At 45.4% G+C, this 27,473-nt stretch overlaps 1 protein-coding gene across 5 annotated transcripts; it reads left to right on the plus strand.

The window, feature by feature from the left end:
- LOC109876829 (ETS-related transcription factor Elf-2) lies at positions 1-27,247 on the plus strand. 5 transcript variants are annotated; one of them, XM_031814845.1, is made up of 11 exons: positions 4-367; positions 9,012-9,209; positions 10,438-10,684; positions 19,790-19,915; positions 20,552-20,740; positions 22,681-22,767; positions 23,698-23,890; positions 24,125-24,517; positions 24,676-24,850; positions 25,520-25,756; positions 25,958-27,247. In XM_031814845.1, the coding sequence occupies exons 2-11, from the start codon at positions 9,135-9,137 to the stop codon at positions 26,258-26,260; spliced, it is 2,025 nt and encodes a 674-aa protein (XP_031670705.1). In that variant the 5' UTR covers positions 4-367; positions 9,012-9,134; the 3' UTR covers positions 26,261-27,247. The 5 variants fall into 5 exon arrangements, with proteins under 5 accessions (XP_031670708.1, XP_031670709.1, XP_031670705.1 ...); XM_031814846.1 differs by lacking the exon at positions 4-367 and adding an exon at positions 2,457-2,591; XM_031814848.1 differs by lacking the exons at positions 25,520-25,756; positions 25,958-27,247 and adding an exon at positions 25,279-25,488 and having other exon boundaries at positions 1-367.
- The last annotated feature ends 226 nt before the right edge of the window (positions 27,248-27,473 follow it).

Genomic DNA, 27,473 nt, shown 5'->3' on the forward strand with positions numbered 1-27,473 from the left:
TGTCGTTTCTTTGACCCGAATCTCTCCTCCCAGCAACAACGAGTCCAGCCCCCTTCGAAAAAAACAAACACCGTTTTATATATTGTTCAGAATAACATAGAAACGTGCTTTCACAACGACCAGAAACAAACAAATCCAAATCTAAGTGTAGCTAGCTTCACACTATGCGGCATAGTGATCTGGTTCGCTCATAACAAACGGGCTGCTAGTTACCGTCAGCTAGCTTTGACGTTAGCACCGCTAGCTGTGTCTGTTCGGGAGGAGGTTACCGAGCGGCACAGGCAGCAGCTAGCGTTACCATTGTCTGTTGTTGACTCGGTCTGCCATCAGCAACCCCTTTTGGACTGGGCAGAGGAGGCATTTCAAGGTAAGGAGAGTCTTGTAAACTATCCATATGCTAATTCTGCAAAACTATCTAACGACAAGCTGATAATCGTGAGTACCAGAACATATGCATGTTAGCTAACTAACTAGAGAGGAGGGGGCGTCACAATTTGGCTAGCGTTAGTTAATAATGGTAACTAGTTAGCTAGTTGCTGTGGTTATTAAATAAATAAAGTCTTTAATCAATGTTCATGTTTGAGAGCGAGAGAGAGGGCTCCAGGAAGTTACAGTAAAATGTCCCTCTAGTTAACTTAGCTATCCTAGGTTGTACATGTCGCCCTCTGTTGTGTTTAATACCATACATTTACACTGGCAATGCCCCTGGTAATCACCATTTAACCCCCTACAACCACAATATACTATTGCCCAAGAGCAGGACTACAGACAACAGTAGTGTCGGCAATAACTGCACAGGCGTCAGTGGGTTTTGTCAATCACTCGTAGCTACTCTGCTACATTTTATATTGGTGTCATTTAGCACGCACTCTTTTCCAGAGCGACTTACAGTAAGTAGTGAGTGGATACATTTTCATATTTCATTTTCGTACATTATTAATAAGTTAATCAGACTAGATAAAAGCAGACGTTGCTCTGTCTGTCTGACAGCAGCGTTATCTTGCCCTAGATAAGACTATGGCGGCACTTGACATTTGGCCTGTAATAACTGCTTCCCTCACAAAGAATTTGTGACGAGCTGCTAATGCAAACAAACTGATAACTAACTAAATGAGAAGCGCTGGCCTAGAGTAACCTTTGAACCAGCGAGCTAGGCCCTGAAGGATAGTTATCTCACAAGTGAACAACGGTTTCAGCCTACCAGACACCGTTTACACAGTGAAACTTGCAGTGTACCGACTGTTGAACAAAAAGCGTACGTTTACTTGAATATTACATATTGGGTGAATATTTGGTTGGTTCTCAAGAGGGGGGTGGGAAACCAAGGTCTAGTGGTGGGATGGACCCCAGGGTTACCATAGTGATATGAGAAGGGGTAGTGGAGTGGCAGGGAATAAATGGTCACGGTGAGGGTTGGGTTCGCTGGTCAAACTCTGGCACTGATAGGAGACTGTCATTGTAGAGTAGCATACCACTGTATGTATCTCCACCTGATAGGCTACTTCATCTTGGAGCCGTGCTGAGCACACAGTCTAGTCTACATCCATTCTCTGACACTGACTGGTATCAATAATATGACCTCTCAGACACTGACTGGTATCAATAATATGACCTCTCAGACACTGACTGGTATAAATAATATGACCTCTGACACTGACTGGTATCAATAATATGACCTCTCAGACACTGACTGGTATAAATAATATGACCTCTGACACTGACTGGTATCAATAATATGACCTCTCTGACACTGACTGGTATCAATAATATGACCTCTCAGACACTGACTGGTATCAATAATATGACCTCTCAGACACTGACTGGTATCAATAATATGACCTCTCAGACACTGACTGGTATCAATAATATGACCTCTCAGACACTGACTGGTATAAATAATATGACAGTTGATGGTGAATGACTGCTAGTGTCTGTCTGTAACTGTTGATGTTGCTGTGGAAGATGTTACAGTTGATGGTGAATGACTGCTAGTGTTTGTCTGTGGGTGTGTGAGATCATCTGATGTTGGCTTGTTTGTGTGCACTTTAGGTCATCTAAGCCTAAAGTGTGTGTGTGTGTGTGTGCGCGAGAGTGAGGGCAGGGCACAAGGCAGGGCGTTGTATCTTTAGCAACTAGCCTCAGTCTGAACAAAAGCTCTGTTGTTGCAGTATCATGTGACGCTGTGTGTGTTCCACCCTCATCATGTGATCTGGGGGCAGGGCTCACACTCTCAAAGTGCTGAGTCTCTCTGAGGCTCACTCTCTTTCCACCGCATGGAGAAGACGGATGAGAGGAGAGAGGGATGGAAAGACAGGAGGATAGAGGGATGGGAAGAGACAGAGCTGGAAGGAAGAGGTTACAGAGAAATGGAGGCAAGGATAATGGTTCTGCAAGGCCACATTCTCTCTCTCTCTCTCTCTCCTCTCTCTCTCTCTCTCTCCTCTCTCTTTCTCTCTCTCTCTCTCTCTCTCTCTCTCTCTCTCTCTCTCTTTCTCCTCTGTGTATCACTTCTTGTTTATTTAGCTTGTTGAAAGACAGTCAAACAAAGCTCCTATCTTTTTCTAGATGTCATGGATGAATCAACAGCAGGAGTAAGTCAGAATGTTGTGGGATTCCTCGAATGTTGGATACTTGTGTGGAATGTTGGATACTTGTGTGGAATGTTGGATACTTGTGTGGAATGTTGGATACTTGTGTGGAATGTTGGATACTTGTGTGGAATGTTGGAATCCTTCCCATATTGGATCCAGTCTGGGGATGAATGTGCAGGGTTCAGATTGAGCATGTGGAGCAGGTCATGAGACTGTGACTGTATCTAAACCTGCTCTCTCTGTTCCATGGTGTTCCTTGGTAAGTAGCCTGTCTGAGGAACGTTTGCAGTGGTTGTGTGGCTCCTCTGTATCTTGTATGGTGAAGATGTTGGCTTTCGTTAGACTTTGGAATGACAGGACTTTGGAGTGAGTGATAACCTACATTCTCTTTATGTAATGTATATGGATAGGCATTCGCTAGTGTTTTTATGCCAGCAGTCCAAACTAATCACGTTAGCTTTGGAAACTAACTGCAGTTTGGTGGGTTAATTTTTGCCTGTCTTTTGTTGACTTTTAGGGTTTGGAACTGTTGTGTACTTCTGTGGTGACATGGCGTCTCTCTTGACCAGCCTGTAATTCTGGTTTCAATGTTGAAGGTCTTGTTTGAGACTTGTTTAGTCTGGTGTGTGTGTGTGTGTGTGTGTGTGTAAGGCCGTCATACCTGTGTTTATCCCACATTAACTAGCTACAAAGAATACGCTACTCCGTTCCAGTATTGCTTTGAACAGAGGAACATCGGGTGCAGCAGCTGTCAGGGAATGTTTGTGTTTGTGGACTTTGATATCATGTTTATGAAACAACTACAGCTGGCGCCACTGCATTTCCTATGTTTCTCGGAGTGGGAGGTAATGGGGGAGAGGGAGTGGGAGGTAATGGGGGAGTGGGAGGTAATGGGGGAGAGGGAGTGGGAGGTAATGGGGGAGAGGGAGTGGGAGGGAGTGGGAGGTAATGGGGGAGAGGGAGTGGGAGGTAATGAGGGAGTGGGAGGTAATGAGGGAGTGGGAGGTAATGGGGGAGAGGGAGTGGGAGGTAATGGGGGAGAGGGAGTGGGAGGTAATGAGGGAGTGGGAGGTAATGGGGGAGAGGGAGTGGGAGGTAATGAGGGAGTGGGAGGTAATGGGAGAGAGGGAGTGGGAGGTAATGGGAGAGAGGGAGTGGGAGGTAATGGGAGTGGGAGAGGGAGTGGGAGGTAATGGGAGAGAGGGAGTGGGAGGTAATGGGAGTGGGAGAGGGAGTGGGAGGTAATGGGAGAGAGGGAGTGGGAGGTAATGGGAGTGGGAGAGGGAGTGGGAGGTAATGGGAGAGGGAGTGGGAGAGAGGGAGTGGGAGGTAATGGGAGAGAGGGAGTGGGAGGTAATGGGAGAGAGGGAGTGGGAGGTAATGGGAGAGAGGGAGTGGGAGGTAATGGGAGAGAGGGAGTGGGAGGTAATGGGAGAGAGGGAGTGGGAGGTAATGGGAGAGAGGGAGGTAATGGGAGAGAGGGAGGTAATGGGAGAGTGGGAGGTAATGGGAGAGTGGGAGGTAATGGGAGAGTGGGAGGTAATGGGAGAGAGGGAGGTAATGGGAGGTAATGGGAGAGAGGGAGGTAATGGGAGAGAGGGAGTGGGAGGTAATGGGAGAGAGGGAGTGGGAGGTAATGGGAGAGAGGGAGTGGGAGGTAATGGGAGAGAGGGAGTGGGAGGTAATGGGAGAGAGGGAGGTAATGGGAGAGAGGGAGGTAAATGGGAGAGTGGGAGGTAATGGGAGAGTGGGAGGTAATGGAGAGTGGGAGGTAATGGGAGAGAGGGAGGTAATGGGAGGTAATGGGAGAGAGGGAGGTAATGGGAGAGAGGGAGTGGGAGGTAATGGGAGAGAGGGAGTGGGAGGTAATGGGAGAGAGGAGTGGGAGGTAATGGGAGAGAGGGAGGTAATGGGAGAGAGGGAGGTAATGGGAGAGAGGGAGGTAATGGGAGAGAGGGAGGTAATGGGAGAGAGGGAGGTAATGGGAGAGAGGGAGGTAATGGGAGAGAGGGAGTGGGAGGTAATGGGAGAGAGGGAGTGGGAGGTAATGGGAGAGAGGGAGTGGGAGGTAATGGGAGAGAGGGAGTGGGAGGTAATGGGAGAGAGGGAGGTAATGGGAGAGAGGGAGTGGGAGGTAATGGGAGAGAGGGAGTGGGAGGTAATGGGAGAGAGGGAGTGGGAGAGAGGGAGTGGGAGGTAATGGGAGCGAGGGAGTGGGAGGTAATGGGAGAGAGGGAGGTAATGGGAGAGAGGGAGTGGGAGGTAATGGGAGAGTGGGAGGTAATGGGAGAGTGGGAGGTAATGGGAGAGTGGGAGGTAATGGGAGAGTGGGAGGTAATGGGAGAGTGGGAGGTAATGGGAGAGAGGGAGGTAATGGGAGAGAGGGAGGTAATGGGAGAGAGGGAGTGGGAGGTAATGGGAGAGAGGTAGTGGGAGAGAGGGAGTGGGAGGGAGTGGGAGGTAATGGGTGGGAGGGAGTGGGAGGTAATGGGAGCGAGGGAGTGGGAGGTAATGGGAGAGAGGGAGTGGGAGGTAATGGGAGAGAGGGAGTGGGAGGGAGTGGGAGAGAGGGAGGGAGTGGGAGAGAGGGAGGTAATGGGAGAGAGGGAGGTAATGGGAGAGAGGGAGAGGGAGGGAGTGGGAGGTAATGGGAGAGAGGGAGTGGGAGGTAATGGGAGAGAGGGAGGTAATGGGAGAGTGGGAGTGGGAGGCAATGAGGGAGAGGGAGTGGGAGGCAATGAGGGAGAGGGAGTGGGAGGCAATGAGGGAGTGGGAGGCGCAGAGATCATCCTTCAGCTGGTTTGTGATTTGCTGATGTCATCCTTTCCTTGACTGTTATCTTCGTGTCAACGTTTTCCATCAGCCTTGGGCCAGAGTGGAAAGAAACTTGCGGATGTTGCAGCCCTCAAGGATGCAGACCTGTGTACTTTAACAATCACACACTATGTTGCTTGGATGATGGGGCTGCACATTCCAAGGTCTTGACGTTTCACTGTGTGACCAGGCAACGTCCATTGCACTGCCCACACGCTCACTCACTCAGCCAGTCGCTCACTCAGCCAGTCGCTCACTCAGCCAGTCGCTCACTCAGCCAGTCGCTCACTCAGCCAGTCGCTCACTCAGCCAGTCGCTCACTCAGCCAGTCGCTCACTCAGCCAGTCGCTCACTCAGCCAGTCGCTCACTCAGCCAGTCGCTCACTCAGCCAGTCGCTCCAGGGTGTGTAGGCTATATCCCATGCCAGAGACAGAAAGACTGAAGAAGGCTGTGAAATGTCTACAACATGCAGCCACACAATGCACAGTGACTGACAGGTGTATAAAGGGCAGGTTTAGTTAGTTATCAACATGTTTAAAGACCAGGCTATAGGAATAAGGTGAGGCAACTGACCAAGGTCTTCTCTGCACTACAGGTCCTGATTCTGTTTTAGTCCACTACAGGTTAAGTGACCTTAACTAATCAAGTTGTTAATAAGGTCTGCAGGTCCTGGATCAGTCAGCTGTGTTGAAGAATTGAAGAGGGATTTCCATTAGTACTGATCCCAGTCCTGTCCTCCTACCTATACAACTACATTACAGTAGGGAACACCAGCCCTGTCCTCTACATTACAGTAGGGAACACCAGCCCTGTCCTCTACATTACAGTAGGGAACACCAGCCCTGTCCTCTACATTACAGTAGGGAACACCAGCCCTGTCCTCTACATTACAGTAGGGAACACCAGCCCTGTCCTCTACATTACAGTAGGGAACACCAGCCCTGTCCTCTACATTACAGTAGGGGACACCAGCCCTGTCCTCTACATTACAGTAGGGGACACCAGCCCTGTCCTCTACATTACAGTAGGGAACACCAGCCCTGTCCTCTACATTACAGTAGGGAACACCAGCCCTGCCCTCTACATTACAGTAGGGGACACCAGCCCTGTCCTCTACATTACAGTAGGGAACACCAGCCCTGTCCTCTACATTACAGTAGGGAACACGAGCCCTGTCCTCTACATTACAGTAGGGAACACCAGCCCTGTCCTCTACATTACAGTAGGGAACACCAGCCCTGTCCTCTACATTACAGTAGGGAACACCAGCCCTGTCCTCTACATTACAGTAGGGAACACCAGCCCTGTCATCTACATTACAGTAGGGGACACCAGCCCTGTCCTCTACATTACAGTAGGGAACACCAGCCCTGTCATCTACATTACAGTAGGGAACACCAGCCCTGTCCTCTACATTACAGTAGGGGACACCAGCCCTGTCCTCTACATTACAGTAGGGAACACGAGCCCTGTCCTCTACATTACAGTAGGGAACACGAGCCTGTCCCAGTAATAATATGACTACATTATAGTAGGTAATAGATAGTTACTAGATTAAACCAAAAGACCACGATTAAGAACAGTAGTTATGTTTTGGTATTGACCTGTCCTGTATCAAACAGAGGAGGGAACAGTCATTATGTTTTGGTATTGACCTGTCCTGTATCAGAGGGAACAGTCATTATGTTTTGGTATTGACCTGTCCTGTATCAAACAGAGGAGGGAACAGTCATTATGTTTTGGTAGTGACCTGTCCTGTATCAGAGGGAACAGTCATTATGTTTTGGTATTGACCTGTCCTGTATCAGAGGAGGCAACAGTCATTATGTTTTGGTATCGACCTGTCCTGTATCAGAGGAGGGAACAGTCATTATGTTTTGGTATCGACCTGTCCTGTATCAGAGGGAACAGTCATTATGTTTTGGTATCGACCTGTCCTGTATCAGAGGAGGGAACAGTCATTATGTTTTGGTATTGACCTGTCCTGTATCAGAGGAGGGAACAGTCATTATGTTTTGGTATCGACCTGTCCTGTATCAGAGGGAACAGTCATTATGTTTTGGTATCGACCTGTCCTGTATCAGAGGAGGGAACAGTCATTATGTTTTGGTATTGACCTGTCCTGTATCAGAGGGAACAGTCATTATGTTTTGGTAGTGACCTGTCCTGTATCAGAGGGAACAGTCATTATGTTTTGGTATTGACCTGTCCTGTATCAGAGGAGGCAACAGTCATTATGTTTTGGTATCGACCTGTCCTGTATCAGAGGAGGGAACAGTCATTATGTTTTGGTATCGACCTGTCCTGTATCAGAGGGAACAGTCATTATGTTTTGGTATCGACCTGTCCTGTATCAGAGGAGGGAACAGTCATTATGTTTTGGTATTGACCTGTCCTGTATCAGAGGAGGGAACAGTCATTATGTTTTGGTATCGACCTGTCCTGTATCAGAGGGAACAGTCATTATGTTTTGGTATCGACCTGTCCTGTATCAGAGGAGGGAACAGTCATTATGTTTTGGTATTGACCTGTCCTGTATCAGAGGAGGGAACAGTCATTATGTTTTGGTATCGACCTGTCCTGTATCAGAGGAAGGAACAGTCGTTATGTTTTGGTATCGACCTGTCCTGTATCAGAGGGAACAGTCATTATGTTTTGGTATTGACCTGTCCTGTGTCAATCGGACGAGGGAACAGTCGTTATGTTTTGTCAATGATCTACTTTCTAGAATTCTGCCTCCTACAGCTCTGCTGCTGTGTGTGGGAGAGAAAGTGAAAAGTGTGTGTGAAATGGGGCGTCAGGGTAGCCTAGTGGTTAAAGTGTTGGGCTCGTAACCTAAATGTTGCAAGTTCGAATCCCCGAGCTGACAAGGTACAAATCTGTCGTTCTGTCCCTGAACAGGCAGTTTACCCACTGTTCCTAGGCTGTCATTGAAAATAAGAATTTGTTCTTAACTGACTTGCCTGGTTAAATAAAGGTAAAATAATTAAAGAAAATGTGTAGTGTGTGTGTGTAGGAGGGCAAGTGAAATGTGTGTCCAGTCTGTATTTCCTCCTCTCAAAGTCCAATCATTCTTCCTTTGAGCAGGAAATGAGGGCCTTGTGCCCTTAGCAACCATTGGCCCTTAGCCATATGAAGAAGGGAGAGGGAACAGGCCCTTAGAGGTCTGAAACCTGGTACTGGCTCAGAAGGGAAGAGAGCAGCAGCTGGATGTTTCTCTAGAACATCATGTAGGCCTGTCCAGGCTCTCTTACCATCATGTAGGCCTGTCCAGGCTCTCTTACCATCATGTAGGCCTGTCCAGGCTCTCTTACCATCATGTAGGCCTGTCCAGGCTCTCTTACCATCGTGTAGGCCTGTCCAGGCTCTCTTACCATCATGCAGGCCTGTCCAGGGCTCTCTTACCATCTTGTAGGCCTGTCCAGGGCTCTCTTACCATCTTGTAGGCCTGTCCAGGGCTCTCTTACCATCGTGTAGGCCTGTCCAGGGCTCTCTTACCATTGTGTAGGCCTGTCCGGGCTCTCTTACCATCGTGTAGGCCTGTCCGGGCTCTCAACGACTGGCTTCATAAAGTTTAAATAACTTTTCTTCTGTCTCTTCCTCAGTGGTCTGAGCTGTGGCCTGGCTGCAGTACCAGAGGCCACCAGCGTGGGGCAGCAGAGCGAGGTGGGGCCAGGAGGCAGCAGTGAGTAGGCCGGGGCTGGATCTAGCCTGGAGGGGCATGCGTCATGACCTCTGTTGTGCTCGTTGACAGTGGAGGAGCGGTGGTGGAGTATATGACCGCCGTGGAGGACCCTCATCAGGTGAGAGGGTTGGACTGAGTAACAAACACCTTTACTGAACTAAACACTCGCACTTGACTTTGCTGATAACTACTTTAATGAGGAAAAATGTACCGACTATGACTGAGATGTGGTTGTTTCACCTAGCTATCTGAAGATGAATTCACTAACTATGACTGAGATGTGGTTGTTTTACCTAGCTATCTGAAGATGAATTCACTAACTATGACTGAGATGTGGTTGTCCCACCTAGCTGTCTGAAGATGAATTCACTAACTATGACTGAGATGTGGTTGTCCCACCTAGCTATCTGAAGATGAATTCACTAACTATGACTGAGATGTGGTTGTTTTACCTAGCTATCTGAAGATGAATTCACTAACTATGACTGAGATGTGGTTGTCCCACCTAGCTGTCTGAAGATGAATTCACTAACTATGACTGAGATGTGGTTGTCCCACCTAGCTATCTGAAGATGAATTCACTAACTATGACTGAGATGTGGTTGTCCCACCTAGCTATCTGAAGATGAATTCACTAACTATGACTGAGATGTGGTTGTCCCACCTAGCTATCTGAAGATGAATTCACTAACTATGACTGAGATGTGGTTGTTTCACCTAGCTATCTGAAGATGAATTCACTAACTATGACTGAGATGTGGTTGTTTTACCTAGCTGTCTGAAGATGAATTCACTAACTGTAAGTCTCTCTGGATAAGAGCATCTGCTAAATGACTCAAATGTAATATGAGCAGTGAAATCACCTAGGACCTAGACTGGCTTCCTTTACACGTCTCCTTTCCTTAAAGACAGGACTAGATAGGTGCTGCGCTCCAATATTCACACTCACTGGCTTCCTTTACACGTCTCCTTTCCTTAAAGACAGAACTAGATAGGTGCTGCGCTCCAATATTCATACTCACTGGCTTCCTTTACACGTCTCCTTTCCTTAAAGACAGAACTAGATAGGTGCTGCGCTCCAATGTTCATACTCACTGGCTTCCTTTCCTTGTTTCCTTGCTTTTATGAAAGGACATGATCAGCGCTGCGGTACATAATGTTACCTACACTGGCTTCCTTTACACGTCTCCTTTCCTTTAAGGACTGTATAGCAGTAGAGAAAGTGCTCTGTTTGGGATGTTCTGTCTTCTTAACCAAGCTCCCCTTCTCCCCTTCTGTTTTTCTATCCTCGTCCCTCTCTCCATCTCTGTTCCTCTTTGTCCTACTCCCTCACCCCTGTTCTCCAGGAGGGAGAGTGTGAGGAGGGAGACGGTGAAGCTGAGGTGGAGGTAGAGGTGGAGGGAGACGTGATGGAAGAAGAGACAGACGAGGACCTGGATGAAGAGGAGAACCCAGCAGTGATCGTGGAGGAGGTCCCAGGCAGGGGGCTGGAGCAGTATTTCTCTGCCCAGGTTCTGGTCTACGAAGACGGGACCTACCTGATACAGGACGTGGGGGAAGAACAGGAGGTGGAGACTGAGGTGGTGGAGACAGGTGAGAGACCGGGGTGGGATGTACACACAGGCCTAGGTCTACATATATCATATATCATCTATCATCTACCACATATCATATATCATATATAATCTATCATCTACCACATATCATCTACCATATATCATCTACCACATATCATATATCATCTACCACATACCATATATCATCTACCACATACCATATATCATCTACCACATACCATATACCATATATCATATATCATATATCATCTACCATCTACCATATATCATCTAACATATACCATATATCATCTACCATCTTCCATCTACCATATAGCATCTATCATATCATCTACCATCTACCATATATCATATATCATATATCATCTACCATCTACCATATATCATCTAACATATACCATATATCATCTACCATCTTCCATCTACCATATAGCATCTATCATATCATCTACCATCTACCATATATCATCTACCATATACCCTATACCACATATAATCTACCATATACCATCTACCACATATCATATACCATCTACCACATATCATATATCATATATCATCTACCATCTACCATCTACCACATACCATATATCATCTACCACATATCATATATCATCTACCACATATCATATATCATATATCATCTACCATATATCATATCCATATACCACATAGCATCTACCACATATCATCTACCATCTACCAGCTACCATCTATCATATATCATCTACCACATATCATCTACCATATACCATCTACCACATATCATATACCATCTACCACATATCATATATCATCTACCATCTACCACATACCATATATCATCTACCACATATCATATATCATCGACCACATATCATATATCATATATCATCTACCACATATCATATATCATATCCATATACCACATATCATCTACCACATATCATCTACCATCTACCAGCTACCATCTATCATATATCATCTACCACATATCATATATCATATATCATCTACCACATATCATATATCATATATCATCTACCACATATCATATATCATCTATCATCTATCATCTACCACATATCATCTACCATCTACCAGCTACCACATATCATATACCATCTACCATCTTCCTACCCAACCTGAATACACTAGTGGTAAACATTCAGTACCAGTCAAACGTTTGGACACACCTGCTCGTGTTTCTTTATTTGTACTATCATCTACATTGTAGAATAATAGTGATGACATCACAACTATGTAATAACACATATGGAATCATGTAGAATAATAGTGATGACATCACAACTATGTAATAACACATATGGAATCATGTAGAATAATAGTGATGACATCACAACTATGTAATAACACATATGGAATCATGTAGAATAATAGTGATGACATCACAACTATATAATAACACATATGGAATCATGTAGAATAATAGTGATGACATCACAACTATGTAATAACACATATGGAATCATGTAGAATAATAGTGATGACATCACAACTATGTAATAACACATATGGAATCATGTAGAATAATAGTGATGACATCACAACTATGTAATAACACATATGGAATCATGTAGAATAATAGTGATGACATCACAACTATGAAATAACACATATGGAATCATGTAGAATAATAGTGATGACATCACAACTATGTAATAACACATATGGAATCATGTAGTAACCCAACAAGTGTTAAACAGAGTGTGCACAGCTGTCATCAAGGCAAAGGGTGGCTACTTTGAACAATCTCATATATTTTGAATGGTTTAACTCTTTTTCAGTTATTGCAGGACTCTGAAATGTGTTATTTCATAGTGTTGATGTCTTCACTATTATTATACAATGTACAAAATAAAGAAAACCCCTTGAATGAGTAGGTGTGTCCAAACTGTTGACGTACATACATGCATACATACATGCATACATACATACATACATACATACATACATACATACATACATACATACATACATACATACATACATACATACATACGTACATACATACATACATACATACGTACATACGTACATGCATACATACATACATACATACACACATACATACATACATACATGCATACATACATACATACATGCGTACATACATGCATACATACATACATACATACATACATACATACATGTACCTTTTTATATATAACCTGAATACACACACAGTAAAATAAGAGTAGAAGTGGGACAGCTTTCAGCTTTGGCACTAGTTGTTGATAATAAAGTGAAGTGTTAGAGGGGGATAGTGAAGTATTACACTTAGATTTTTACATTCACTTGACATACACACCACACACCAGTTTACAGATGTTATTTTCATTTGGGGAGATGTACATTATTTTCCACACCTTCATCCACAGTACTACAGTCACTCACAGCTTTGGTGTGGTTGCTAGGAAACTCAGCAAGCGGATATGTAAGGCCTGTCTGCCAGTAGACATCGCCCTCTTGTGGCCGTCCACTGTAGTACATAAAAAGTCCACAAGTGTACTGTTTGGAAGATGTAAACATGCGTTGATTGCAGTTGTGATTCCACTGTGATTATTATTATTTGACCCTGCTGGTCATCTATGAACATTTTGAACATCTTGGCCATGTTCTGTTATAATCTCCACCCGGTACAGCCAGAAGAGGACTGGCCACCCCACATAGCCTCATAACCTCTCTAGGTTTCTTCCTAGGTTTTGGCCTTTCTAGGGAGTTTTTCCTAGCCACTGTGCTTCTACACCTGCATTGCTTGCTGTTTGGGGTTTTAGGCTGGGTTTCTGTACAGCACTTTGAGATATCAGCTGATGTAATAAGGGCTTTATAAATCCATTTGATTGGTTGATTCAGGCCAACAGTTTAAAGCCTGTAGTTAGTTGGACACGGTGGAGGGAACAACACAACCAACCAAAAGCATTTAAGATGTAAAAAGGAAGGTATTTATTTCATTCTTTTTGAAGTATTCTCTTTGGGAAGGAGTGTTGTCCAGCCAAGTAAGCAGACAGACAATGGTGTGTTCTCCTTCCCTGAACGTTCCTAAAGGAGGCGACCTCTACTGTAACGTTTCTAAAGGAGGCGACCTCTACTGTAACGTTTCTAAAGGAGACGACCCTCTACTGTAACGTTTCTAAAGGAGGCGACCTCTACTGTAACGTTTCTAAAGGAGACGACCTCCACTGTAACGTTTCTAAAGGAGACGACCTCTACTGTAACGTTTCTAAAGGAGCTGACCTCCACTGTAACGTTTCTAAAGGAGACGACCTCTACTGTAACGTTCCTAAAGGAGACGACCTCTACTGTAACGTTTCTAAAGGAGACGACCTCTACTGTAACGTTCCTAAAGGAGACGACCTCTACTGTAACGTTTCTAAAGGAGCTGACCTCCACTGTAACGTTTCTAAAGGAGACGACCTCTACTGTAACGTTTCTAAAGGAGACGACCTCTACTGTAACGTTTCTAAAGGAGACGACCTCTACTGTAACGTTCCTAAAGGAGACGACCTCTACTGTAACGTTTCTAAAGGAGCTGACCTCCACTGTAACGTTTCTAAAGGAGACGACCTCTACTGTAACGTTTCTAAAGGAGACGACCTCTACTGTAACGTTTCTAAAGGAGACGACCTCTACTGTAACGTTTCTAAAGGAGACGACCTCTACTGTAATGTTTCTAAAGGAGACGACCTCTACTGTAACGTTTCTAAAGGAGACGACCTCCACTGTAACGTTTCTAAAGGAGACGACCTCCACTGTAACGTTTCTAAAGGAGACGACCTCCACTGTAACGTTTCTAAAGGAGACGACCTCCACTGTAACGTTTCTAAAGGAGACAACCTCTACTGTAATGTTTCTAAAGGAGCTGACCTCTACTGTAACGTTTCTAAAGGAGACGACCTCTACTGTAACGTTTCTAAAGGAGACGACCTCTACTGTAACGTTTCTAAAGGAGACGACCTCTACTGTAACGTTTCTAAAGGAGACGACCTCTACTGTAACGTTTCTAAAGGAGACGACCTCTACTGTAACGTTTCTAAAGGAGACGACCTCTACTGTAACGTTTCTAAAGGAGACGACCTCTACTGTAACGTTTCTAAAGGAGACGACCTCCACTGTAACGTTTCTAAAGGAGACGACCTCTACTGTAACGTTTCTAAAGGAGACGACCTCCACTGTAACGTTTCTAAAGGAGACGACCTCCACTGTAACGTTTCTAAAGGAGACGACCTCTACTGTAACGTTTCTAAAGGAGACGACCTCCACTGTAACGTTTCTAAAGGAGACGACCTCCACTGTAACGTTTCTAAAGGAGACGACCTCTACTGTAACGTTTCTAAAGGAGCTGACCTCCACTGTAACGTTTCTAAAGGAGCTGACCTCCACTGTAACGTTTCTAAAGGAGCTGACCTCCACTGTAACGTTTCTAAAGGAGACGACCTCTACTGTAACGTTTCTAAAGGAGACGACCTCTACTGTAACGTTTCTAAAGGAGACGACCTCCACTGTAACGTTTCTAAAGGAGACGACCTCCACTGTAACGTTTCTAAAGGAGACGACCTCCACTGTAACGTTTCTAAAGGAGACGACCTCTACTGTAACGTTTCTAAAGGAGCTGACCTCTACTGTAACGTTTCTAAAGGAGACGACCTCTACTGTAACGTTTCTAAAGGAGCTGACCTCTACTGTAACGTTTCTAAAGGAGCTGACCTCTACTGTAACGTTTCTAAAGGAGACGACCTCTACTGTAACGTTTCTAAAGGAGACGACCTCTACTGTAACGTTTCTAAAGGAGACGACCTCTACTGTAACGTTTCTAAAGGAGACGACCTCTACTGTAACGTTTCTAAAGGAGACGACCTCTACTGTAACGTTTCTAAAGGAGACGACCTCTACTGTAACGTTTCTAAAGGAGACGACCTCTACTGTAACGTTTCTAAAGGAGACGACCTCTACTGTAACGTTTCTAAAGGAGACGACCTCTACTGTAACGTTTCTAAAGGAGACGACCTCTACTGTAACGTTTCTAAAGGAGACGACCTCTACTGTAACGTTTCTAAAGGAGACGACCTCTACTGTAACGTTTCTAAAGGAGACGACCTCTACTGTAACGTTTCTAAAGGAGACGACCTCTACTGTAACGTTTCTAAAGGAGACGACCTCCACTGTAACGTTTCTAAACTTATTTTTTAACTCCTTGTTTTTTTCCCCTTTTTTTTAAATTCCGTCATTGGTTGCTGACATGATGATGTCGCTGAGTGCTGTCTGGGGCGTAGACTTGGTATTAGAGTCGCTGAGTGCTGTCTGGGGCGTAGACTTGGTGTTAGAGACACTGTCTGGGGCGTAGACTTGGTGTTAGACTCCAGTCAGAAAACTAACCCATTAAAGTGGATGATGACCTAAGTACCTACATGCTCTGGCATCGATCTAAACATTTCTGCAATCGGTACCTCAGCAGACTGTTCAATTTTTTGTTACTTTAGTGAGAGATTTTTTTAAAATCAGGCTTACATCATTCCTACTTAGACTAAGGTCGTTTTGCCATAATGCAAATGAAGACACGTTTATATGCTCTTAAAATCTTTATTCTTTGCGTTGAATGTTCCTTGTTAGGAATGCAATACATACATTATATTAACGGTGTCTTAAAATGCTCTGTTATGCTTTTTTTAATGTTGAATGCACGGGCCTATTATGGAGGAATTGTCCTTTTCTCCTGCTTTGGTTGACGTTCGATCGATGCAAGAGCAGAGATGGAAAAGAAAGCGAGACATCTCAGTCGCTCCTTTTTTTTCTCCTTCATATACAGTCAATGGACTAAGCGAATCAGACCCAGCTGCTAATGTATTTGTGCCTATGGGAGAGCCTCCCCTTAAGCAGACAGGAACTTTAAAACATGGTTAACGGCCTGAGTGGGACATCTAAATGTATCCACCATCTTTGGCAAGAGCTCAAGAGAGAGCGGAGGATTTCCTGTGTTTAGCGCGGAAGGACACCCGTCTGCCGCGGTGTGGGGGTTGTGATGCGGTCTGGATGAATTTGAGATTTCCTCTGGCGGCGGAGTGATCTGAGCTTTTGGCTGCCTTTGCATTTCAGTGTGAAGTCAATACGAATCTGCAACACGGGAAGAACATGGCGACTTCACTTCATGAGGGGCCCGCTAACCAACTCGATCTGCTCATAAGAGCAGGTAACGGAATTTATTTAGAACTCGTTCTACCGGCGACCGTTTATTGACACGTTATGTGTTTATTTTAGCGACCGCTGCGCCCCCATATCCGTTAAGTAGTTTCATGAAATAATGGAGGGCAAAGCAGGAAGTGATCACCTTGCTTAGTAACCTGCATGGCGATGTCCGCTTTTCTTCAGTCGTTCTTAAAATGTTTAAAATTACCGTTTGGATTTGAGCACTGGAGGATTAGACCGCAATCTGCACGAAGCAACGCGTGCATATCGTGATTTATAGTTTCTTCGTCCATGTGTATCATAACAACTGGTTATTCTGACAGAGAGGGAGCCCCGCTGAAACCAGGAAGTGTTGTAGATGTGTTGTCTTTCCTACGTCTTTGCCACGCTGTCTGAGTCGGAAGGGCATGTGGATTTATGTTTATTCCGCGTTTATCATGGCTTTAAATACACAATCTGTATATATGATTTACCTATATTGAATCAGTTATGTTGTGATTTTATCCCTGTATTGAAATATAGTCTATCGAAATATTTTTCCTTGTTGAATAACACATACAGCCAGTTTGTTCAAACATTGAATGACACGGAAGTGAGTGTAAACATTTAGTTGAAAGCTGTATTCTAGTCATTTTGTGACTTTTTCCCCCATCTGTTTTCAGTCATGTACCGTTTTTCTGAGTCAGATTCGGACCGTTATCTAAGTGTGGGCCCAGTGGTTTATCCCGTGAAGTGTGTGGCTGCTAACGGTGCACTCAATGCTGGCTTTTGCGTTTACTCGCTAGCGATTTTTAAGTGCAAATCGTGTCTCGTTTAAGTTCAGTTCGCCATATAAAGGTTATTCTTTTTTATATTGGCTAGAGTGTTTCATTTTCTTCCTTGATTTAGCGATAATTTTTAAATATTTTTGGATAATTTCCATGGCGGAAGCATTGTTATGCATCTAGGCGGGTTGTTGGCTTGATTGACAGGTCAATTTGACCAACGGCGCTCGTGAGGCGTTCGAAATCCTCCCACCAGCCAATGAGCGCTGCTAGACGGGTGGGCGTAGATTACTGATTTATCCAATGGCGTCCGGGGCGGGGAGTGAGTGACGTGGGGATGGAGACCGTCTTCACCGTCTTCGAAGAGAACTGGAGGGAAAGGCTACGCGAGTGTAAACACGGAAGTCATAGGGGACTGCACTACTTTGTGTCGGACTTGCTATTATTGGCTCGGTCAAATAGTACCAGCTTTTTCTTTCTTTCTTGTCGAGAAGTAATGATGAAAATCATATTTATTCACACGCATTTTGTACTTTTGAAATATGCTGACTTTTAGCCTCAATTGCTTTTTACAGATGTTAATTCATTTTCTTAAATACAATGACTGAATAAGGTAGTGCAGCAGTACTATTTCAACCCGAGTCCGTACCCAACCAAATACTCGGATAACCAACCTCAGTTATTATTATTATTAACCAAACACTCACTGTTGAACGAATCCCTAGAAATATGAAAATGCATAACATTTTATTTCCCTTTTACAGTTAAACTTTTACAGTTGAGTTTACTTTTTAAATATTTTTTAAGTGTTAACACTTTTACAGTTCAACCCGTATGTATAATATGTTTACAGATAAATGCATCTTAGTATGTATGTCAAATGTCTGTTTATTTCCATCCTGTGTATCGGTGTCAAAGTATCCAGTGCCCAGTCTATGTTATGGTCTATGGTGGGTTTATTTAGGTAGTCCTGCCTGGTTTCAACGACAGCTCGGCCTATCAGGTGCCTATAGTAGTTCTGCTTGTTTATGTGTGTGTGTGTGTGGGGCTACAGTTTGTTTGCGCTTGGGACGACGGGTAGTGTGTGTGTCAGGGTCTGAATGAGAGGGATGGGGGGGGGGGGCAGTCTTCCTAAAGATAACCCCTCTCCCCTACCCTGTGCCTGCCTCGTAGCCAAACATGGGCAGGGGTGATGGTAACCAGAGACGTGCTTCCCAGAGAGGGACAACAACAGGTGCCCTGGGTTTTGTCCCAAATGGCACCCTATCCACTATATAGTGCACTACTTTTGACCAGGGCCCAGAGCGCTCTGGTCAAAAGTAGTGTACTGTAAATGGAATCCCTGGGCTTAGTCTGTCTCCTAGTTCCTCAGAATGACTGCATACCCCATACTAATATATTGCATAATTTTTCCTTGTCTCCTTTTCTTTGTGAAACAATTCCTGGCCGAAATGATTTACCATGACCAGATGAGCACAAGGAAACCCTCTAGACCCCTTGTTGTAGACAGCCCGTAATGAGGAAAACAGATTGGGTCATTTTATAAGGAAAAACCTCAGGGCCCAAAGGAAAGGAGGAAACCATGACTTCTAACCAATACTTATTATATGGTTAGTTATGGTTAGTTATAGATGGTTAGTTAGTTATGGTTAGTTAGTTATAGATGGTTAGTTAGTTAGTTATAGATGGTTAGTTAGTTATGGTTAGTTAGTTATAGATGTTTAGTTAGTTGTGGTTAGTTAGTTACTTGATGCTCTGTAACATCTGTTTTAAGGTCAGTCTGACACTGTAGGTCATAGTGGTAAAGAAATTTGCAGCTGATCCTACATCAGTTATGCCATAGTAACTGGAGACAAAGGTTGCTAGGGGGCGCCAGAGAGAATGTCAGCTTTGACAGACTTTAGAAGTCCTGTGTGAAGTGTAGTAAACAAGCCATTTGAAGTGTCTCAACCTTTTAGTTTGGTAGTAAACCGTTAATGGTGGAACGCCGACAGTGTTTTCACAATAAAAACCAAACTGAGGTAACAGTCTGAGGCAACCAAACACAACTCTTATTTCCAGTAGGATGCATCAGAACCCCTCTGTACTGTACAAGTGATGAAATGTCTACAGCGGCTGTACAGACCTGCAACGGTGCTTTTCACCTTTACTAACGTGTGTTTTCTGTGTTTCAGTGGAGGCATCCGTCCATTACCAACAGTCTGGCACCAGTATCTACTGTTCTGATAAGACCATCGAGGCTGCCGAGGCTCTGCTGCACATGGACTCTGTTACCAGCCTGAGAGGAGACCGCAGCCCAGGTATTCACCATGACATATTCCATCTATAACCAGGTATTCACCATGACATATTCCATCCATAACCAGGTATTCACCATGACATATTCCATCCATAACCAGGTATTCACCATGACATATTCCATCCATTACCAGGTATTCACCATGACATATTCCATCCATTACCAGGTATTCACCATGACATATACCATCCATAACCAGGTATTCACCATGACATATACCATCCATAACCAGGTATTCACCATGACATATTCCATCCATAACCAGGTATTCACCATGACATATTCCATCCATAACCAGGTATTCACCATGACATATTCCATCCATAACCAGGTATTCACCATGACATATTCCATCCATAACCAGGTATTCACCATGACATATTCCATCCATAACCAGGTATTCACCATGACATATTCCATCCATAACCAGGTATTCACCATGACATATTCCATCCATAACCAGGTATTCACCATGACATATTCCATCCATAAGCTGCCGAGAGACAAGAACAGAGAGACATCATTGATGTCGTAGATCTCAGATGATTTCATACGAATGTTGGTGTTCACATAACGTCACATCCACCAGAACACACACACTGTTTCTCTCTTAACGTTTTCCCTCTTGTCCCACTAGATGTGTTCATCCCGGCAGGGTGTGGGACCACCCCAGACTTCATCCACGCGGCGATGCGTCCAGACGTGATGACCGAGACTGTGGTGGAGGTGTCTACGGAAGACTGTATGGACGAGGACATGGAGGTCACCCTCATAGAGGAACCAGACGAGTCAGAGCCTGACCACCAACCTGTCAGGAAGAAGAAAGGTTAGTGATGAGGACACTGAGGTCACCCTCCTAGAGGAACCAGACGAGTCAGAGCCTGACCACCAACCTGTCAGGAAGAAGAAAGGTTAGTGATGAGGACACTGAGGTCACCCTCCTAGAGGAACCAAAAAAAACAACTGTTTTTATTTATAAAGCCCTTCGTACATCAGCTGATATCTCAAAGTGCTGTACAGAAACCCAGCCTAAAACCCCAAACAGCAAGCAATGCAGGTGTAGAAGCACGGTGGCTAGGAAAAACTCCCTAGAAAGGCCAAAACCTAGGAAGTAGCCTAGAGAGGAACCAGGCTATGTGGGGTGGCCAGTCCTCTTCTGGCTGTAACGGGTGGAGATTATAACAGAACATGGCCAAGATGTTCAAATGTTCATAAATGACCAGCATGGTCGTATAATAATAATAAGGCAAAACAGTATCTTCCAGAGCCTGACCACCAACCTGTCAGGAAGGTTAAGATGACTCTAAGACAGAATAGAATACTGGCTATCCACTGAGAAATCAATAAACTTTCCATAATACTACCCAAAGATACTGTCTGTTGATTGAAGATACTGTTGGTTGATTGAAGATACTGTTGGTTGATTGAAGATACTGTTGGTTGATTGAAGATACTGTTGGTTGATTGAAGATACTGTCGGTTGATTGAAGATACTGTTGGTTGATTGAAGATACTGTTGGTTGATTGAAGATGCTGTCGGTTGATTGAAGATGCTGTCGGTTGATTGAAGATGCTGTCGGTTGATTGAAGATGCTGTCTGTTGATTGAAGATGCTGTCTGTTGATTGAAGATGCTGGCTGTTGATTGGAGATGCTGGCTGTTGATTGGAGATGCTGGCTGTTGATTGAGACATCAAAGTAATGCTAAAGAGCCTAAATGGTTTTAATGATAAAGGTACTATAAAGATTACGATGTTAAATTGGACTGGTTGTATCTTGTAGACAGGATGTTGATGTTAAATTGGACTGGTTGTATCTTGTAGACAGGATGTTGATGTTAAATTGGACTTGTTGTATCTTGTAGACAGGATGTTGATGTTAAATTGGACTGGCTGTATCTTGTAGACAGGATGTTGATGTTAAATTGGACTTGTTGTATCTTGTAGACAGGATGTTGATGTTAAATTGGACTGGTTGTATCTTGTAGACAGGATGTTGATGTTAAATTGGACTGGCTGTATCTTGTAGACAGGATGTTGATGTTAAATTGGACTGGTTGTATCTTGTAGACAGGATGTTGATGTTAAATTGGACTGGTTGTATCTTGTAGACAGGATGTTGATGTTAAATTGGACTGGTTGTATCTTGTAGACAGGATGTTGATGTTAAATTGGACTGGCTGTATCTTGTAGACAGGATGTTGATGTTATATTGGACTGGCTGTATCTTGTAGACAGGATGTTGATGTTAAATTGGACTGGCTGTATCTTGTAGACAGGATGTTGATGTTAAATTGGACTGGTTGTATCTTGTAGACAGGATGTTGATGTTAAATTGGACTGGCTGTATCTTGTAGACAGGATGTTGATGTTAAATTGGACTGGTTGTATCTTGTAGACAGGATGTTGATGTTAAATTGGACTGGCTGTATCTTGTAGACAGGATGTTGATGTTAAATTGGACTTGTTGTATCTTGTAGACAGGATGTTGATGTTAAATTGGACTGGCTGTATCTTGTAGACAGGATGTTGATTGTAAATAGGACTGGTTGTATCTTGTAGACAGGATGTTGATGGTCAATAGGACTGGCTGTATCTTGTAGACAGGATGTTGATGGTAAATAGGACTGGCTGCATCTTGAAGACAAAGAGCGCCATCTATTGACATATTGGGAGATTGCACGCAATGTGAAATGCTCATGTCTTTGACCCATGTCAATTGATTTGATTGATTTTGAATAACTTTATTGGTCTGTTTGTCTGTGTAGCGGGGAGGAAGCCAAAGACCCACCCACCTGCTGTGTCCAACGGATCACCGGACCTCAGCATCAAGAAGAAACCCAGAGAAGGAAAAGGTGGGACACACCAAATATACAGAAAGGACACGTCCATAAACCCCTAGGATTTCATGTGTTGATTAGGGGCTTGGACTTAATTTTCCCACAACCAAGTGTTCATCAACCGTATTCTTTGTGAAGTTTAACCTGTTGTTTAAGGCTGTAAACGTAGAGGAAGGATAAGTATGGTCTCTGTCGACCGACCCGCCTGTCTCTGTCGACCGACCCGCCTGTCTCTGTCGACCGACCCGCCTGTCTCTGTCGACCGACCCGCCTGTCTCTGTCGACCGACCCGCCTGTCTCTCTGTTCGACCGACCCGCCTGTCTCTCTGTTCGACCGACCCGCCTGTCTCTCTGTTCGACCGACCCGCCTGTCTCTCTGTTCGACCGACCCGCCTGTCTCTGTTCGACCGACCCACCTGTCTCTGTCGACCGACCCGCCTGTCTCTGTCGACCGACCCGCCTGTCTCTGTCGACCGACCCGCCTGTCTCTGTCGACCGACCCGCCTGTCTCTCTGTTCGACCGACCCGCCTGTCTCTCTGTTCGACCGACCCGCCTGTCTCTCTGTTCGACCGACCCGCCTGTCTCTCTGTTCGACCGACCCGCCTGTCTCTCTGTTCGACCGACCCGCCTGTCTCTCTGTTCGACCGACCCGCCTGTCTCTCTGTTCGACCGACCCGCCTGTCTCTCTGTTCGACCGACCCGCCTGTCTCTCTGTTCGACCGACCCGCCTGTCTCTCTGTTCGACCGACCCGCCTGTCTCTCTGTTTGACCGACCCGCCTGTCTCTCTCGACCGACCCGCCTGTCTCTCTGTTCGACCGACCCGCCTGTTCGACCGACCCGCCTGTCTCTCTGTTCGACCGACGCGCCTGTTCGACCGACCCGCCTGTTCGACCGACGCGCCTGTCTCTCTGTTCGACCGACGCGCCTGTCTCTGGTCCCCCAGGCAGCACCACGTACCTGTGGGAGTTCCTGTTGGACTTGCTCCAGGACAAGAATACGTGTCCCAGGTACATCAAGTGGACTCAGAGGGAGAAGGGCATCTTCAAGCTGGTGGACTCCAAGGCTGTGTCCAAGCTGTGGGGCAAACACAAGAACAAACCTGACATGAACTATGAGACCATGGGTCGGGCTCTGAGGTGAGGGTTTACCCTACAACCGTCTAGCACTTGAAATGGCATTGACTGTGGAAGAGGCTTTAAGCTGAGTTAGCTGTATAGGTTGTTGGTTTGGATGAGTTCCTCTGAGGAACATTATCCCCTCCCTCTGTCTTCCCCCCCCCCCCTCTCCCTATCCCCTGCCTCTATTTCCCTCTCTCCGTCTTCCCTCTCTCTCACCCTCCTCTCTCCCTCCCTCTCCTCCCTCTCTACCAGGTACTACTACCAACGTGGTATACTGGCCAAGGTCGAAGGTCAGCGGCTGGTCTACCAGTTCAAGGAGATGCCCAAGAACATCGTTGTCATCGAGGACGACAAGGCCGACTCCAGATCGGGCGATCTTATTGGCTCAGAGAAGTCTTACGAGAGAGTCCTGCCCTCGTCGGAGACGATACTGAATGTGGCCGAGCTCGCCACGACGCCCACCATCCTGAGGGGTGGGACTAGAACCGTAGTCCATCCTCCGGTTGCTAAGGGCAACAAGGCGGTGATGACGGGGGGTGGGGCGGCGGTGGGGGTTCCGAGGATAGTGACCATTTCCACGGCGCCAGACGGAACCCAGACACAGCATTCTCACACGGCCATCATCCCCACTGCCTCAGGACCCAGGTTAGAGAGACACCCTCATACTGACCCTGAAACATACAATTCACTTTGGAGGTTTTATGCTGAATGTAAAATAGTTTATCTATCTAGCGATATCTAGTCAATTTTGTATTTACGAAACTTTGTCATGGACTCCATTTTGTTATCGTTTCCGTCTCCAGGACTGTACGGGTTGCCATGCAAGTGCCTGTAGTCATGACAACGTCACTGGGCCAGAAGATCTCAACGGTTGCCGTGCAACAGGCGCCAGGGACGTCGGGAGGCCAAACGACGTACCAATTGGCCAACGCCTCTCCCATCGGCACGGCAACGGGCAACGCGAACTCCCAACCGAAGGTGGGTAACCACGCTAGTTGGTGTGTCAGCTAGCTACTCTGTAGTGTAGACAGAATGGACAGTGTGACGGCTGAGCTACAGACACGCCTCATACTAACCAAGTCCAAGATTCAAAACTTGAATCTTGGAAACCATATTATCTTTTGAAAAAATATAAAATAACGATCTAATCCTTCACCTTCTACATCATAATTATTTTCCCTGCGTTGTAATCAGACCCCCCCACTCTGTATAGATCTAGAATGTGTAGACCTGTTCCTAACCATCTCTCCTCTCCGGGTTGTGATCCAGACCATCCCCACTCTATAGATCTAGAATGTGTAGACCTGTTCCTAACCATCTCTCCTCTCCAGGCTGTGATCCAGACCCCCCCCCCCCACTCTGTATAGATCTAGAATGTGTAGACCTGTTCCTAACCATCTCTCCAGGTTGTGATCCAGACCCCCCCCCCCACTCTGTATAGATCTAGAATGTGTAGACCTGTTCCTAACCATCTCTCTTCTCTCCAGGTTGTGATCCAGACAATCCACACTCTGTATAGATCTAGAATGTGTAGACCTGTTCCTAACCATATCTCTCCTCTCCAGGTTGTGATCCAGACCCACCCCCCCCACTCTGTATAGATCTAGAATGTGTAGACCTGTTCCTAACCATATCTCTTCTCTCCAGGTTGTGATCCAGACCATCCCCACTATGGTTCCAGCCACAGCGGAGAACGGAGACAAGATCACGGTCCAACTGGCTAAGATCATCACCATCCCGGCCCACCAGCTGGCCCAGTACCAGCAGCAGACCAAGCCTGGCCTGGGGGGCTCCCCGACGGGCAGCATCTCTCTCCTGGGTGGGACAAACTCCTGGGGGGTACGAGCCCTGGCACCTCATGTTACCATGGCTGCAGGGACACAGGTGTCTGTTTTTAAAATAGTTTATTTTTTTTGCCATTTTAAGCTAAAAATTGGAAAACACATACATTAAAACATAAGATAGTGAAATGCAAGTATAAAGGTATTGCATTTGGGCACAGACTTAATGTGTATTAATTTATTTTTGTTACAAATTCAAACGTGTTAATTTATGGAATTACAAATTGTATCTCCTGTGACCAAGGTGATGAGGCTGGCTGTTCCCACAACGCTGCATCATCATCATCAACAACAGACACATCATATCGTCACGACGACGCAAGGTGGCGGGACCGGGACGGCAGTGGTCACCGTGACGACGACGACAGCCAATCAGAGCGCTCCGGTGGCGGCATCCCATATCATCAGCGGCATCATCAAGAGATCTGGCACGGCGACGAGAGAACCGCAGCAGCAAGCCAAGACGCTGACCGTTAAAACGGTACAGGCCCTCCCCGTCCAGACCACGTTACCGGAAGCACCGGAGATCATCACGGTAGTCGTCTAAATCAGAGGAGGTCCCGCCTGAGATCAAGTCAGAAGATCCGGAGTGTTGAGGCCACAAGTACGGACACACACACACACACACACCTCAACATTGTTTGTACAGTTTTTGCCCACATAGTTTGTTCCTCTTTTTCTACATGACCGTCTGAGAGACTATAAAGACCCACAACCAGCTCCGATTTACCCTGGGGGGGGGGGTGTCTACCTTCCTACCACAGCCTCATCTCTATGGAGACCCAGTGTGCATCCCAAATGGCCCCCTATTCCCTATACAGTACACTACTTCTGTAGGGAATAGGGTGTCATCTGAGTCGTCCAATACTGTCGGTTACCCAGCCAACACAGGAACCCAGCAATGACTTCTCAAAAGGGAAGAATCTCCTTCAGAAAAAGGGACCAAGTCAAGTTTAAATCACTACATGTTCTGTTTCTGGCAGATGAGACACTAGCTGACTAAGCTACAACGGACAAATGCAAACTTATAAAGACAAAAGGAGAACACTAAACAAAAGGTTAATTATTAACAACCAAAAGAAATGTGAACTGGAAAGGAGAGAGATTGAGGAGGGGGGGGGGGGGTTGTATAGAAATGTATCTGTGTACGACCAGCATTTGATTTGCCGAATCACTGTGCAGATTCCCGGTGCGTAAACAAACCACACGAAAGACTGCGGGCTGTTCTAGGATCAGCTCTTACAAGAGGAAAATAAAAAGCCAAAGGGACTTGTGTGTGTTTATAACTATTATACAGTTTAGGGGGAATTCAATTCACAACAAAACAGCCTTAGAATGATCTGTTTTTATTTGTCATTCATTGTTTATAAGATAATTTAGCTTTTTTTGTGTGTGTGTTACGGTTTCTTGACCTTTTTGGATACTTTGTACCAAGCACAGTGTTACAAAACAATATTGTTCTCTTATAGTCTGAAGCCCAGAGGTCAGTGGGTTGGTTACAGGGTCAAAACCATTCCAATTCTCTTCAATGATATAAAATTAGCATTGACTGTAATAGAAATGGAATTGACTCCCAACCTTGGTTGGTTCTAGTAGTAAGCCTATGGTCAAGGCCTACATCCCCACGGTAACGGTCTCTAGGGTAACTGCTCGTCAGCCATCTTGGCTCCGCCCCCTCCCTTTCCTTTAGCAGTTTCTGCTTTTCTTAGTCGTATGAAGAGGGAGAAAGCTGTTCGGACTGAACTACTTTGTATATTCAA

The sequence above is a fragment of the Oncorhynchus kisutch genome, unplaced genomic scaffold (genome assembly GCF_002021735.2).
Source record: "Oncorhynchus kisutch isolate 150728-3 unplaced genomic scaffold, Okis_V2 Okis07a-Okis12b_hom, whole genome shotgun sequence".
NCBI lineage: Eukaryota > Metazoa > Chordata > Actinopteri > Salmoniformes > Salmonidae > Oncorhynchus > Oncorhynchus kisutch.

Coding starts and splice junctions, on each gene's coding strand:
- LOC109876829 (XM_031814845.1), top strand. CDS start 9,135: ATGACCTCTGTTGTGCTCGTTGACAGTGGAGGAGCGGTGGTGGAGTAT. Junction 24,851..25,519: donor ACGCGAACTCCCAACCGAAG/GTGGGTAACCAC, acceptor TCTTCTCTCCAG/GTTGTGATCCAGACCATCCC. Junction 25,757..25,957: donor CCATGGCTGCAGGGACACAG/GTGTCTGTTTTT, acceptor CCTGTGACCAAG/GTGATGAGGCTGGCTGTTCC.